The sequence below is a fragment of the Solanum stenotomum genome, unplaced genomic scaffold, assembly GCF_019186545.1.
Source record: "Solanum stenotomum isolate F172 unplaced genomic scaffold, ASM1918654v1 scaffold32535, whole genome shotgun sequence".
NCBI classification, from domain to species: Eukaryota; Viridiplantae; Streptophyta; class Magnoliopsida; order Solanales; family Solanaceae; genus Solanum; species Solanum stenotomum.
Window position 1 is genome coordinate 91023 of NW_026032000.1, and position 16544 is coordinate 107566.

Below are 16544 nucleotides of genomic sequence, written 5' to 3' on the forward strand. Positions count from 1 at the left end.
AGAATATTTTTTAAAAAAGTTTTCGTTTTATGTTCAATAGATACATATTCCTTAATATCAAAGTGTCTAATAGGTAATGATTCTAGTTGAGGTGTCTAAGTGAATTATGTGGACATCTTTAAGGGGCCGTTGATGACTTAAGCCTAGGATAAATATAGCTATTAGGCGTTTGTGAACATGCGCACAATTTTTTCCCTTAAAATCTAAACCAAAGATGTCTAATATGAATACTTTATCGTGTGTTTGGGTGTTTAATTGGAACAAGTCGTTGTTAGAGTGTCGAAACAAAATTTACTGGCAAATTTAATAAGCTATTAATATTAAGTCAAATAATTAATTCATCTTATTAAATAATAATAAAAAAATACCATTTTTATCTAACACGCAACAACATTTCTATTTAATTTTTTTTTGTATATCACAAAATAATAAAACTTCGAGTAAAAATACGTTTATGTTGCCTATCTTAAAGATGAAAATGAAATTTATTGAAATAATATTTTAATTTTGTTAGAATATTAAATATTAGTTTTACATTTTGATCGTGGTTAGATGATACTTAGTTAAAAGTATATGTCATTAATGTCTCCAGTGAAAAATCATTACATGTAGTTTCAAATCATAAGTTATGTTTGTAAGTTTTCTATTTACATTTAATTGATAAAGTCTTTAATAAAGTTTTTTTTTTGTAAAATGAATTATAGTTATATATAAAATAAGTTTGAAAGAAGGGAAAAAGTCTTGATATATCCCCAACTTTGTTATTTAGAACTGATATACCCTCGTTATAAAAGTGTCTCGTATATGCCCCTTCCGTTACAAAATTGGCACACATATATCCCCTCACCATTACAAAAGTGGCTCACCTATACCCCTACCGTTATAAAAGTGATAAAATTAATTTTAAATTATTTTTTTTATTTATAATATTTTAGAAAATTATGTATTTGATCTTTTTCACACATAAATTATTTTTTGACTTCTTTGATTATTATTTGAGTTTCTTATTCTTATTTCAATTTTTTTCATTCTTTAGTGTAAAATAAGAGAAATAAAAAGAAAGAAGTGTGAATGGAAAAAAACAGAAAAAAAAATTAAACTACATTTTTTGCTATTGTAAATAAGTGAAAAGAATAAAATTGGCCATCAAAACAATAAATTCAAATTAGCCGTTGAATTAAAAAAGTAATAAAAAAGCGTGAGAAGGATAAAATATATCCCTACATGGATTATTTTTTTAATAAGAAAATATTAAAAATTAATTCAAAATTAATTTTTTTTTGCTTTCATTAGAGGAAAAGGGTATATATGAGTCATTTGTGTAACAATAGGGGTATATATGAACCACTTTTAGAATGAGGGGTATATCAGCTCTAAATGACAAAATTAAGGGATATATCAAACCCTTTTTCCCTTGAAAGAAAAATTATTGGATCAAATAAAAAAATATTACTATTACATTTGATTGAACATAAAACTTGTGAAGAAGATAAGAAGGGGATTCCTTTTGTTGTAAATGAACTAACAAGTTCTATGTCGGATAAATGTACTACTACTAATATAGATATAGTTGTAGGTTGCAGTACTACTTTTGGCCACCTGACTTGTATGGATGAATAACTAATATATATAATATTTCTTTTTTCAACCAAAAAAAAAAAAAAACAACATAAAACTTGTGGAAATTTAGATTTTTATCGGTATAGTATGTTCATAACATTTAGTGAAGCTTGAATGACAAATAGAGTCCACAAACTATGAATGAAATTGATAATAACTTGATATTTTAAATTTATAATGGATAATAAAATTAAAATGCTATAAACATAATGGACCCATGTATATTATCTCTGTCTAGAGGCACTTGATAANGAATAGAAATAGAAATAGAAAAGTAGAAAGTAGAATAGTATAATATAATAATATATAATATATATAAGTTCTACTATATAATAAATATAATATATAATATTCAAGAAAGTCCCAATCTTGAATATTATAAATTATACTTGGGTATAAAATAGAATTTTAAAAGTCCCATAAGTATAATATATAATATTCAAGATTGGGAAAAGTCCCAATCTTGAATATTATATATTATACATGGGCCTAAACTCTCTTTTATAATATAGTAGAAATTATGATAAATATATTTATCTTATTTATTTATCTTCTTACCATGTTCAATTTATTGTTTTTCATCTCTCCTCATCATTACTATAATTTATTATTATTTTCAATTTCATTTTTTTACCTTCTATTTTTATAGTTTTTTTAAAAATGAAAATTTTATTATCTCTCCTCGTTATCATCATAATTTATTCTTATTATTATTCACAAAAATTTTCTTCTTTACAATTATTTATCTTTTAATCTAAAAAATTAGTTAAAAATTAAAAAAAATCAAATATTTTATTTATCTCTCTCCTCACATTATTACAATTTATTACTTTTTCTTTCTACCTTTTATTTTTAAAGTTTCCCAAGTTTTTTTTTTATTCATCTCTCTTTCTTATTATCATAATTTAATATTGTTTATGAAATTTCTATTCTTTATTATTTTTTTTATCTATAAAATTTATATGAAAAATATTTCTTTGATCAAGAATTATAATTAATTTTTTCTCTCCTATTCTTGATTTTTAAAATATTTTTTTTATTTATGTGCTATGTTAATAAAAATAAAAAATATTCTTTGAAAGTTTAGTTCATATATTTTTATAATTTTTTTCTATTTTAATGTTAAATAAAAAATAGAAAGAGAATGATGTAATTAGTAAAACAAAATAAAACAAAGAGTAACGTATAACTCCCTTTCCTTTTTTGTGTTTTCTTTTATGGTAGTATTTTTAATTATTATTTTTTCCTTTTTTTTCTTTTCCTTCTTTTTACTCAATTTCATGCCTTGCCTTCTCATTCATTTTCAAACTATCATATTATTCTTTTTTATCAAAAAAGAGGATCAATTTTTTTTATAACTTTCCATATTATTTCAATACCTTATAGATAAATAAATAAAAAAAAAAGTAAAAAAAAAAAGTGATTTAAGGAAATGATAAATGAGAGTAATGATCAAATTAAGGTAAGGAAGTAAAAAAATTAATAGAATGATTGATGATGAATGAAATTAAATATGGTCACTTTGATATTCAATAAAATTTGAAAGTGAAATTTTTAGTCTATTAAAATTTAAAAAATAATATAAAATTTAAAAACAAAAGGACTACAAAAATATATATAAAATCCCATGCCCAAAAAAATGTCACATCATATATATATATAATTTTAAGAAATAAACTTTAATTAAAGATATATAAAAGAAAATAAAAAAACTTCAATTGAAAATATATAAAAGAAAATAAACAAACTTTAATTAAAGATAAATAAGGAAAAATTCAACAAAAAGCGTTTTTAAGGGAGGGGGAATAAAAAGACGTTTTAAAGGGATGAAAAAGGAATTAGAATATACATTTCTCCTTATTCCTTCCTAATTTAATAGAAATTTCATAAATAAATTATTCTCTCTCTAAATAATTCTTCTTGCCCTTGAACCACTTATCATTCTTTCTATAAGTTTCTCAATCAAAATGATTTTTTTCTTCTCAATATATATTTTCTTGTAGAAGGAATTATAGTGCAAAATCCTTTCAAAAGTCTTTTATTTTAAAGAAAAATGATTATGACATGATTTTTCTTCTTACATCAATATCTTTGAAAGAATTTTGAGATACTATCTCTTTCTCTTTTCATGAAGAGATAACATTCCATCATCATTAGAAAAAGAGACAAAGTGAAGGAGTCGGCGAATTTTTTGTTCATTATGAGATCTCTACTTCACATCTCTAAATTAGTTTTCAAAGAGCTTTGTCGTTATTTGTAAATCAAAAAGAATAGAATGAGAGAATTAATATTTCATGGTGGCATCATTTCTACGGTTCACAAGTTGAATGTTAGAAGACATTTTGATGTTTTTCGATCTTCAAGTATATTGAATTATTAAATAGGATTTCATTCTTATTTTGCTAGATCCGCTTGTTGTAATTCTTGTTGGCATAAAATGGTCAAATCTACACATGTATATTTTAACGAATTTATTCATACAAACATATCAATTTTTATTTATTTAATTATCTGAGCTAGTAAATCATCTCTTGCTATGAGTTCTTGATTTCATCTCACGCATAATGTTTATTTACACAAATAAAGCAAAAAATCAATTTACCTGAAGGAGTAAATCTGCTCTTACAATGATTCTTTCATTTTGTCAATTTAGGCTTAAGTCATCCACAACCCCTTAAAGTTGTCCACATAGTTCATTTAGACACCTCAACTATGACTCTTACCTATTAGACACTTTAATATTAGCGAATATTTATCTATTGAACATAAAATGACAACTAGCTTTACAAATATTGTGCGTGTAATTCACACACATTTTCTTGAAAAAATCACGAATAGAATTACAACACGTGGCACATGGATCCAAGTTTTTAATTTTGAAAAATGAAAAATATTTTCAGCCTTTAATAATCTAGAAAAATTTAATTGAAAAAAGAATAAAAAAGAAAATTTCTCCTCCACTTAATCCATTAAATTTCTCCCCCCACTTAATCCATTGCCCTTTCTTCTTCATCTTCTTCCCCGTCACTCTACCATGATTCCTTACCAATAACAAAAAAGAAAATATCTCCCACCAGCCCTAATACACCCACCTAATCTTTTGCCTTTTTTTTTCTTTCCCTGTCACCCATTGTATTCTATTCTTCCTGTGATTATTGAGATTTTTGTGAAAATAATCGATGTCGATAAATTATTTCAAAATCGATGATGAAGAGAAATCAAAAGAATATCAAATTTTTATACCATTTTTAATAAGTTTAATAAATGGTGATGGTTGCTTGATCGGAGTTATTGAAAATAGAGATGCATGAATGTCGGCTAACTTTTTAACTCCAATGGTCCGATTATTTTCCTTCTTCTTGCAAATTCAAATAGTTTGTTTATAACGAAAAATGAAAAAAAAAAAAAAAAGAAGAAGAACAAAGCAAAAGGCAAAGAATTTGAAGTCTTTAAAATGGTGGGTTGAAGAAGAAGAAGAGGACTTGTACGTGGGTGTGGGGTTATTTTCTTTTATAAATAAAGAGATAAATATTTAATTAGATGAGTTTTTAGTTATTTAATTAATACATGCCAAGTGTCAAGAAAATAAACACTAATTTATTTTTAAAAATTTTAAAAAAAAGTTCATTCATGCGCTCAACAGCAGTGAGTTACACTTATTTCGCCACATCAGCGTTTTGTGTTTAATAGGTATATATGTTTTGAACAATTTAGGTGTTCAATAAGTACGAGTCCTAGTTGAGGTGTCCAAGTGAATTATGCGGACAACTTTAAGGGGTTGTAGATGACTTAAACCGTCAATTTACCTTCAGAATATATATGTGCTCTCCAGCCTAGTTTTATTTGTACAAACAAATCAAAAATTTGATCTGTCTAAGGTAGTAAAACTTTTCAAAAAATTAATTTACCTGAAGTAGTAAATCTTCTCTTCCAATGATTCTTCTATTTTGTCAAGTTACTTACAGATTATGTGATCTCCTACATATTTTTTTATACTTTTTTAATTGGGTGATTACAAAACGGTTACAACTATTCATTTTCTATTGCAACAATAAATATATTCTTTATGTTAAAATTTTTCATTATCCTCTTTAATTGTAGGTTAATAGATGCATTAGAGGTATTTAATAGATTATTATATTAAGAAATGAATTTAAAAAATCAAAAAATTGAGGATAAAGATAAAATGAAATGGTTGCCATAGAGAGATGCCACATCAACTTTTCTAGATTTGGGTTTATATATATATATTCTTTATGTTAAAATTTGGAAAAAGGGTCTGAAAAATATTTCAACTTTTGTCGAAATTGTTATTACGATACCAAACTTTATGGAATACCTTTTACCCCCTGCACTATTTAATAATGTATTTAAAAGGTATATATGTGTCCACGTGAACACGTTATTATTTATAATTATGTAATATTTACAATGTCCATGTGGACATATATATACATTTAAAATATACTATTAAATAGTGTAGGGGATAAAATGTCCTTTCCAAAGTTTGGTATCGTTACTGCAATTTCGGTCAAAGTTTAGATATATTTCAAACTCTTTTCCCTTAAAATTTTTCATCATCCTCTTTAATTTTAGGTTAATAGATGCATTAGAGGTATTTAGTAGATTGTTATATTAAGAAATGAATTTAAAAAATCAAAAAATTGAGGAAAAAGATAAAATAAAATGGTGATCATAGAGAGATGTCACATCAACTTTTCTAAATTCGACTTTATATAGATATATAGATTTATATTGCTCACTGTACAACTCCTCGTAGTCATTGCCGACCTTTTATGACTCTTATATAATAATAATAATAATGACAAAAAAAACAACTAAAAATCCTTTATTTTTTTGTATAAATAGTTGCATAGATCACTCATTTTTTCCACACAAACAAAATTTATTATTTCTTCTCTTTCAACCTACCACACTTGGTTAGTTTTTACTCTCTCTCTCTCTCTTTTTTAACAAAACATTTTTGTGATCACTTCATCTTTAGTATTTTGCTTGAAAAATTATTGTACATTTAGAGCCAATAAGAGATATTCAGTTAGTTGATAGGTATTTCTCACTTTCAATTTTAAGATTGTAAGTTTGTATTAAAGAAATGCATTAAATCATTTTTGAACTTGATAACAAAACTTAGACGTTTAAAAACCCCTTTAAAAAATTTCAATTAAATTTAATTTCACCCAAAAAATTGACATGACTTTTAAAGAATTAATTGAAGACGTGTATATAAAAAAAATAGAAAAAAGTGATCCAGTGATATATATGTGTAGATATTTTATTAAAAAAATAGATATATATATATATATTAAAACCCACCCTACCCTAGCTCTTTCTCTTTCTTTGAAGCCCCCCATCCCCTTTTTCCTTCTTCAAAATACACCACCCAACCACCCCACCACTTCTCCTTTTTGGGTGATTCGTTGTTTGATGTTTTCCAATCGTGGTGTAAAAGATATTTTTCAATTACCTCGAACTATTGTAAATGGTATGCAGATACCCTCGGTCATACTTTTGGGACATTGATACCCTTGCCGTCCAAAAACTAAAGCTTATATACACTTTATACTAACGAACATACACATGTCATTAACTTATCCAACGACATGTGCCCCTATTTAGTCTTCCATTAGAGTGAAGGGCATATATGTCCTAGTTTTTGGATGGGAGGGGCAACAATGTCCCATAAGTATGATGAAGGGTATCTACATACCATTTACGATAGTTCGGGGGTATATTTGTCCTTTTTCCCTTAATTTTTTTTTTAAAAAATAAACTTAAATATAATTTTTACGTGGCTTTGTCGTGGTATTGATGTGGCACTGACAAGGCACTTGTGTAATGCACTTTCACACTTGAAATTGTAGTGTTAGAGTGAAAGTTGTCAAACAGATATTTAAATGCTCCTATAGTTAAAGTGCTAAAGTAAATTTTATTGTCATGTTAAGGAGTAATTTGATGTATTTTCTCTTTAAATTATTAAGAGAGTAAAAAAGGTGAAAACTGCTTAAGAGGGTTACTTTTTTTTTATATGTCTATCCTCCTATTAGTGGTTTGATGAAAAAGGGGTGGTGCAATCTTTGTATAAGAAAAGTAAATTTTAATCTACATGGAAGGGCAAAACAAATGTTATAGTTACAGATTCATCGAAATTTAATAATTTTAGCTCAAAATTATATTTGTATTTATAAAAAAAATAGTAATTAGTTATGTGTATGAATAATTTATCAAGAATGTAATAAATTGAAACAAGTGATATAAAAACATATAAACTAAAAATTATGACTCTTTTCTATATATATTGTATTCACTTAATACCAATTTACAGAAAGGTGTTTAATGGCACATGGAGTTTAACAATTTTTAAAATTTGTGGTCTAAAATAAGATATAGGAGTATGTATCACTATGAATAATCTCATTAAAGATAAAATTGAGAGTTTGAAGTTAAATTGTTATTAAATGTAGAAATATATCATTCATTTTTAAACTGACTAATAAAATATATCACATAAGGTTTTAAAAAAATACATATAATTGCTTACAAGAATATTCAATTGATTATATTTCGCTTATTGTACCTATATGGTCGTCTCCGCCTTTAGATAATTGAATTCACATACATTACATATGAGATTCTCATTGATATCCTTTTTAAGTAGAAGAAGAAATCAAGAATGTGGAAATTGACGATTGCTCAAGGGCAAGATGCATATTTATACAGCACAAATAACTACGTTGGACGACAAACGTGGGAGTTCGACCCAAATATTGGAACTACAGAAGAACGGGCCGAGATCGAAAAGGCCCGTCAGCAATTTTGGAACAATCGTTATAAAGTCAAGCCTAATAGCGATCTTCTTTGGAGAATGCAGGTCTACAACTATCTTTTTTTTTTAATAAAAAGATTAAGATGATGAAATTAATCTACGAAAATGTTTAAATAACAATTTTTATCTAATATGTTTTTATATATTAAATTTTTTAAAAAAAGATTTAGTTTTAGTTTTATATCCAAATTATAATAAATTAAAACTCGACAAAAAATTAGACATATTGAATTAATTCATTGTTTAATAAGTCATCTAGATTCTGATTCAAGATTGGATAATGACCCATTTATTGATTCATGCCATTTTGAAATGCTTAAAGAATTAGTTTTATAGACCATTTATAAAGGCATAATTCATACATATGTCATTTAACTTGATCTTAGTTTATATTTATGTTCTCCAACTTTAAATATGCACAAATAAACATTTAAATTGTATAAAATTGAATAAATAAATACATATGTTCTATGTGGAATCCTACGCGATGTCATATGTGTATTATACCACATATAATCCATGTGTCTACTTGTTCAACTGTATACAAGTTAAATGTGAAATGATGCCAAGTTAAAGGGCAAATTATTATGCAATTTATAAATGAGCATTGAGCACCTTATAGAAATTCCACTAGTTTAGTAATTAATTACATAGATTAGATACACACTAGTTTTATAGACCATTCTCTGTCCTTTGAATTTTCGGATAAATCTTAGCATTGACAAATAGTAGAAAGTTGTCAAATATATATTTTTATTTTTACTTCTCACTTTTAGCATATTAATTTTTTATTTTTTTCTCCATATTTTTTTAATTACCTGTTTCAGATCATTTATCAAGAGGTATGATTATATATTAATTAGTATGAATATTGTGATAGAACACTCCTATTAATCATAATTTAAAGGCATAATACATTTATTGGACTCTTAACTTGGCTTCAAATTATAATTTTGACCTTTAATTTTGTTAGTGCACAAGTAGACCCTTTAATTATCCAAAACTTTAACAAAAAAACACTCGGATCCTACCTGACAAAATGTGTGATTACACCCAAATTAGGTGCGTCTGATGCAAAAATCGAGGGGCCCAACAATAAAAAAAACATTGAAAAGACAATTAAATCCTTAATCAATCCATATATCAAAATGCAAGTGACAATTAATTATTTTTTTGTTATTGTGAAAAAAGCTATAATGAGTTTTTTTTTTTTTGGCAAGATGTGTGAGTATACACTTGTAAAAGTCGAATGCAATTTAAGCCCGAAGGCTCTCAATCAACAACTTCAATCCACACTTAAGAGATTTCTTACATTTTGATTAGGTATCAGATTGCTACTTGAATTTGACAAAAATCTCTGAAAAATACTTTGATTAGGTATCAGGGAGCATTTGTATATCACGTTCGAGTGTTTTTTTGTTTAAATTTTGAATAGTTAAAGTGTCTCTTTGTGCACTATCAAAGTTAAAGTCAAAGTTATAGTTTGAAGCTAAGTTAAAGGTGTTATTTATGTATTATGCGTAATTTAAAAAAGACCTACAATGTTTGTGCAGTTCCTCAGAGAGAAGAATTTCAAACAGAGAGTTGGAGCAGTAAAAGTCGAAGAAGGAGAAGAAATTAGCCATGAAATTGCAACAATTGCATTGCGTAGAGCTGTCCATTTCTTCTCAGCTTTACAGGCTACTGATGGACATTGGCCTGCTGAAAGTGCTGGACCTCTCTTCTTTCTTCCCCCTCTGGTAAGATTTTTCATTTTGATTCGTAAAATTTCTTTTGACAAAATGGATGGACTAAAGCCAAAATTGTTTCAGGTTATGTGTATGTATATTACTGGGCATCTTAATACTGTATTTCCAGCTGAACATAGGAAGGAAATTCTTCGGTATATATACTGTCACCAGGTATATGACTTAATGCCACAATGAGTATACATATAATATATAAATATGCCTTTTANTTCAAACTAACGAAAAGAAGAATTCTTGTTTGTAAAGTGTTGAACCTTGATTAAATTGAGGAAGAAGAATAGGTAACCGCTCAAGTATACGAAATTTCAGCACATGTCTTGAACAATTTTTTCTTTGATTTGAATATAACGGGCATGAATTTTAGAAATATAGATTAAGATTTTTTTTAGAAGAAAGAGGAGAAGAGGTACTGATTTTTTTTCCTAAAAATGAATTTGTTTTCAGTTTCACCTTATTCTATATTATAATTTATTTTTTATATTTTTAAAATCTAGGTGTATTTATTTTAGTTAGTTGGCAACAACTGAATGATTCACTTATCCAAGTCGGAGCATTTGTATATCACGTTGGAGTATTTTTTTTGTTTAAATTTTGGATAGTTAAAGTATTTCTTTGTGCACTATCAAAGTTATAATTTGAAGCCGAGTTAAGGGTTATTTATATATTATGCGTAATTTAAAAGAGGTACAATATTTGTGCAGTTCCTCAGAGAGAAGAATTTCAAACAGAGAATTTCTGCAGTAAAAGTAGAAGAAGGTGAAGAAATTAGCCATGAAATTGCTACAATTGCATTGCGTAGAGCTGTCCATTTCTTCTCAGCTTTACAGGCTACTGATGGACATTGGCCTGCTGAAACTGCCGGACCTCTCTACTTTCTTCCACCTCTAGTAAGATTTTTCATTTCGATTCGTAAAATTCTTTTTGACAAAATGGATGGACTAAAGCCAAAATTGTTTCAGGTTATCTGTATGTATATCACTGGGCATCTTAATACTGTATTCCCAGCTGAACATCGGAAGGAAATTCTTCGATATATATACTGTCACCAGGTATATGACTTAATGCCACAATGAGTATAGATATAATATGCCTTTTAACTTGACTTTAGGTGTCATTACTGCCCTCCAACTTTAGATATGCACAGTTACACACTTGAATTTATATAAAATTGAACAAGTAGACATACGTATCTTACATAACATAAAACACATATAACGACCATGTATGATGAATGTGTTTATTTGTTCAATTTTCTACAAGTTTAAGTACTTGCTTGTGCACACCCAAAGTTAGAGGGCATATATATTAGTTGAAGCCAAGTTTGCTTTGGGTGTGCACAAGTAGACAATTAAACTTGTATAAAATTAAATAAGTAAAAACAGTCGCATTCTACGTGGCAATTCGCATCTCAAACGTTCTACGTTCAACTTTATTCATGTTAAGTGTTTACTTGTGTACAACTAGAATTGTAGGGAAAGATGTCTACTGAGGCCAAGTTAAAATGCATGTTTATGTATTATGCCCATGTATAATGTACCAAAATGCCCTTTAATTTTATTGTCTTGTGGAAAGTTAGAATTAAAGAGTTTCAAAAAGGAAAGCAAGACAAACAAATTTAAATCGACGGATCATCAAATGCTGATTGTATAAAGAATCTATTGATGCATTTTGATAGGCTATAATAAGTAATTACAGCATTTTTATGTTACTAAATTAAGATTACTATAGACAATATATTATATATACTGTGAGTGCATAAAAGTTAAAACTCATTTCCAGCGTGCTAACAGCATTCTGCATTATTCAGAATGAAGATGGTGGATGGGGTTTGCACATAGAAGGTCACAGTACTATGTTCTGTACAGCTCTGAGTTACATTTGCATGAGGATCCTTGGAGTAGGACCAGATGGTGGCGTAAACAATGCTTGTGCTAGAGCAAGGAAATGGATTCTTGATCATGGTAGTGTCATCGCCATTCCTTCTTGGGGAAAAACATGGCTCTCGGTATGACTATTATTTAACTTATATACACTGATAGCGTACAAATTATATATCCTATCCATATATTTTAACTTGTTATAACAGATAGTAGATAGTATATTTACTGACAAGTGACAATGTACAAAAATTTTCACATTGTTAGTGAATTTTAACCTGTTGTAATTATCTTATAGACGGCTTGATATTATTTAAACTAATCATTTCCTATATTCAAGTAAATTTCTAGTGTCATGTATGTCTTCGTGCTATGTTTACGATTGCTCTTCCAAAATGTTGTCGTGCATTTTTGAAGATCTGACATGCGTGCGGCAATGTTTTTGGAGGATCTGAGCAACCTTGTCTTCTTGTGCTGAGAAATCTCCCCTTCTTTCAATCAGATTCTTGGAGCTTTCGAATGGGTAGGAACCAATCCAATGCCACCTGAGTTTTGGATTCTTCCATCTTTTCTTCCCGTGCATCCAGGTTGGTTAAACATTTTTATTCCTCGTGCATGTCATCCAGGTTGGTTAATGTTTTTATTCCTTGTTATTTAACTGCAGCAAAAATGTGGTGTTACTGCCGAACGGTCTACATGCCAATGTCTTATCTCTATGGAAAGAGATTTGTTGGTCCAATCACACCTCTCATTTTGCAATTGAGGGAAGAGCTGTATGATCAGCCATATGATGAAATTAACTGGAAAAAAGTGCGCCATGTATGTGCTAAGGTATGACTCTCAAAGGTTGTTTGATTACCAAGATAAGAAAAACAATCCCGACATGAAGTTTGGTGTTATTTGTCCCTGTATAACCTTGTCTACGGACCAAACGAGTCCTCAGTGTTGAAGTTAGTGTCTACATCATACCATCTTCTACAAATGCTCAAACATGAACTTGTTGCTGCAGGAGGATCTTTATTACCCGCATCCGTTGGTTCAAGATTTGATGTGGGATAGTCTCTACATATGTACCGAGCCTCTATTGACTCGTTGGCCTTTCAACAAGCTGAGAAATAAAGCTCTTGAAGTTACCATGAAACACATACACTACGAAGACGAGAATAGTCGATACATCACCATGGGATGTGTGGAAAAAGTACTGAAACTAATTCATTTTTGACAGACTAATAAATTACCTGCATTCTCTTAATGACTACAATAGTTCAATTGTTAGAGAACACTGAATGTAACACTTTGACGGTGTAGGTATTGAGTATGCTTGCTTGTTGGGTTGAGGATCCCAATGGCGATCATTTCAAAAATCATCTTGCTAGGATCCCAGATTATTTATGGGTAGCTGAAGATGGAATGAAAATGCAGGTTGGTAGATCTGAATAGTACTATTTCACAAACCACAATGAGTTGAGAACAGGAGCTCATTTACAATTAACGTGTGTTTGTAATATAAAAAATCTAGCCCCCTTTTCCTAGTTTGAAGTGATGCAAACATTTGTTACTGAAATTGGTGAGTATTTGTTGTTGAATTGCAGGGTTGTGGTAGTCAATCATGGGATGCTAGTTTAGCTATTCAAGCACTATTGGCCAGTGAGATGAATGATGAGATATCTGATACTCTTAGAAAGGGACATGACTTTATAAAACAATCTCAGGTTTGGATGTTTAGATCATGAGCATATCAGCTCTTTCAAATTGCGGACCTTATTAATGTAAGTGACTTCTTGCAGGTGAAGGACAATCCTTCTGGTGATTTTAAAGGTATGTATCGGCATATCTCAAAAGGATCATGGGCTTTTGCAGATCAAGATCATGGATGGCAAGTATCTGATTGCACTGCCGAAGCATTAACGGTACCTAACTTTTCAATGAAATGAGATTTCAATTTGTAATTGTTGAAAAATGGTATGATGATAAGTGCTAGTAAATTGACCTGATATCTTCTTATTTTTGTTTATCTAGTGCTGCCTTCTCTTCTCTACAATGCCTCCTGAATTAGTTGGTGAGGCAATGGATCCAGTGCGACTGTATGACTCGGTGAATGTTATTCTTTCATTACAGGTAGACACTGAAAGATGTGTCCTCAAATCATTAAGTCATTTAATCTGCAGTTGTTTTCTGCTTGTACAATGATTCCAAGAGAAGCCTATCCAATACCTGGCTACCTGTGAATTGTGAAATGAATTCATTTTTTCTGAATTTAGTCACTCGTCATTTGGCTCATTTCTAGTAATGATGAGATCTATTTTAAATAAACTGCAGAGCAAGAATGGGGGTTTAGCAGGATGGGAACCTGCAGGGGCCGCAGAGTATTTGGAGGTAACTTCTCTGCCAAGTAAAATAATCGTTTGAGTTTTGAGATTCATAATATAGTAAGTTTATATATCTGCTTCATTTCAAGGTTGTTGGAAAACCTTCGACCTCTTCTATAATCTTCCCTGAACCTGAATAAGTAATTTTCTTGGTTGTTGTATTTCTCAGTTGCTCAATCCTACTGAATTTTTCGAGGATATTGTTATTGAGCATGAGTAAGATTTGTTTCTCTCTCTCCCTTTAGTTTTTTTTTTCCCATTCCTAGTCTCCGTTTTACTGCTTCACACTGATTCAATGTCATTCCAGGCATGTTGAGTGCACTAGCTCGGCAATCCAAGCACTTGTTTGTTTTAAGAAGCTATACCCTGGACACCGAACCAAGGAGGTTGACAATTTTATTAATAATGGTGTTAAATATATTGAAGATGTACAGAAGCCTGACGGTTCATGGTATATGATATTTCTCTTGTGAGCCCTTGAACTTGCAAGTTCCTTTCTGCTCTATCGATTATGACATGATTAATCGTGTCAACAGGTATGGTAACTGGGGTGTGTGCTTCATATATGCTTCCTGGTTTGCTCTTGGAGGGCTTGCTGCTGTAGGCTTGTCGTACAGAAACTGTGCAGCTGTTCGTAAAGGCGTAGAATTTCTTCTAAGAACACAAAGGTCTGATGGTGGTTGGGGAGAAAGCTACCGTTCTTGTCCTGACAAGGTAATGTAAAAGCATAAAACGGCCATGTAAAGGTCGGTTACATGAACTCTAGACACGAATCTTGCTCCATTCGAGGAGGAAATATAAAGATGACTGTTCATAAGACAACTATGATCAACTTTGTATTTGATCAAACAGGTATATACAGAGCTTGAAACAGAACACTCGAATCTTGTACAAACTGCATGGGCATTGATGGGATTGATTCACTCTGGCCAGGTTAATTCCTTGTTACCATTAGTAAAATGCTAAATTTATTCACCATCATAGTAAAAAGTTTCTTGTTCAAGATTTATTTACCAACTTCCTCATTTGGACAGGTTGATAGAGATCCGAGGCCCCTCCACCTCGCAGCAAAGCTGTTGATTAATTCTCAGATGGAAGATGGTGACTTCCCACAGCAGGTAATTACTCCGCAAATTAATCTGTATTAAGTATTAGAATGAAATAGACTGGATTTAAACGAAACGGACATAGATGATTCATATAGTCTTGACTCGAACTAGTTTAGAATCTAGTTGTATTTGATTGATATTGATTAATTAATATAAAGAAACAATCTCTTTCAAAATGGCAAAACAATATTTAAAAGAACAGAGATTTGCTAAAACCAGTTTTATTAAAATATTGTTTTTATCTGACTTTATAAATATGTGCAGGAAATAGTTGGTGTTTTCTTGAGGAACTGTATGATGCACTATGCAGCATATAGAAATATATTTCCATTGTGGGGATTGGCAGAATACCGCAGAAATGTCTTAGTACCATTAAAACACAACTAATTATAGAGAATGCAATTAGTCCTTCCGCGGATTCCATGCATCGCGGGAGCTTAGTGAATCGAGTTGTCCGTTGTTGTTTGTTTGTTGTGTTAATGTAAGTGATGTAACAATGTGTAATATCACTATAATTCTCTACAGAAAGTGATTTGTACTTCTGTTATTCTATATATAGCCACCCTTGATATTTGTTTGTAACTCAATTATTATTTTTATTTTAGTATTATTTAGTTATATCGTAGTTTCTTATTCTTCCCAGTGTATTACTATTTGTTATTGCATTTATTTTGTTGTCTTTTTTTTTTTATAATCTTGTGTCGGATACATTTTTTTTGAATCAGAGGTCTACTGGAAAAAACCTTCCTACCCCACAAAGATAGTGTAAAGTTTGTGTATATCCTACCCTTTTCAGGCCCAATTTGTAAGATTACATTGGATATGTTATCGTAGTCGAACTCAACTATTATTTTATAGTATTAAGTATTAACTTGAGATTGTTAAATTCATAAAATTTAAATTCTAAATTCGCCTTTAGTTCAACAAAGTACAAATCATTAGTCTGATTATTCTAGATTAGTCGAAACAATGAGTAC

At 29.5% G+C, this 16544-nt stretch overlaps 1 protein-coding gene across 5 annotated transcripts in view; it reads left to right on the forward strand.

Annotated features, from left to right (window-relative positions):
- Window positions 1–16159, forward strand: part of LOC125852109 (delta-amyrin synthase) — a 64513-nt gene extending 48354 nt beyond the window's left edge. The window contains exons 1-19 of one of the 5 annotated variants that reach the window (XM_049531843.1): window positions 6538–6560; window positions 8297–8509; window positions 10018–10203; window positions 10276–10365; window positions 12020–12217; window positions 12592–12676; window positions 12754–12920; window positions 13099–13287; window positions 13398–13511; window positions 13682–13801; window positions 13877–13999; window positions 14109–14207; window positions 14409–14465; window positions 14628–14674; window positions 14766–14909; window positions 14995–15172; window positions 15311–15391; window positions 15493–15576; window positions 15832–16159. In XM_049531843.1, coding sequence (XP_049387800.1) covers window positions 8312–8509; window positions 10018–10203; window positions 10276–10365; window positions 12020–12217; window positions 12592–12676; window positions 12754–12920; window positions 13099–13287; window positions 13398–13511; window positions 13682–13801; window positions 13877–13999; window positions 14109–14207; window positions 14409–14465; window positions 14628–14674; window positions 14766–14909; window positions 14995–15172; window positions 15311–15391; window positions 15493–15576; window positions 15832–15954 — 2283 coding nt within the window. In that variant the 5' untranslated portion in view covers window positions 6538–6560; window positions 8297–8311 and the 3' untranslated portion in view covers window positions 15955–16159. Of the gene's footprint in view, window positions 1–6537; window positions 6561–8296; window positions 8510–10017; window positions 10204–10275; window positions 10366–10913; window positions 11100–11171; window positions 11262–12019; window positions 12218–12591; window positions 12677–12753; window positions 12921–13098; window positions 13288–13397; window positions 13512–13681; window positions 13802–13876; window positions 14000–14108; window positions 14208–14408; window positions 14466–14627; window positions 14675–14765; window positions 14910–14994; window positions 15173–15310; window positions 15392–15492; window positions 15577–15831 lie in introns of those variants that run through there. The other 4 variants (XM_049531844.1, XM_049531842.1, XM_049531835.1 and 1 more) reach the window with 4 other exon arrangements.
- The last annotated feature ends 385 nt before the right edge of the window (window positions 16160–16544 follow it).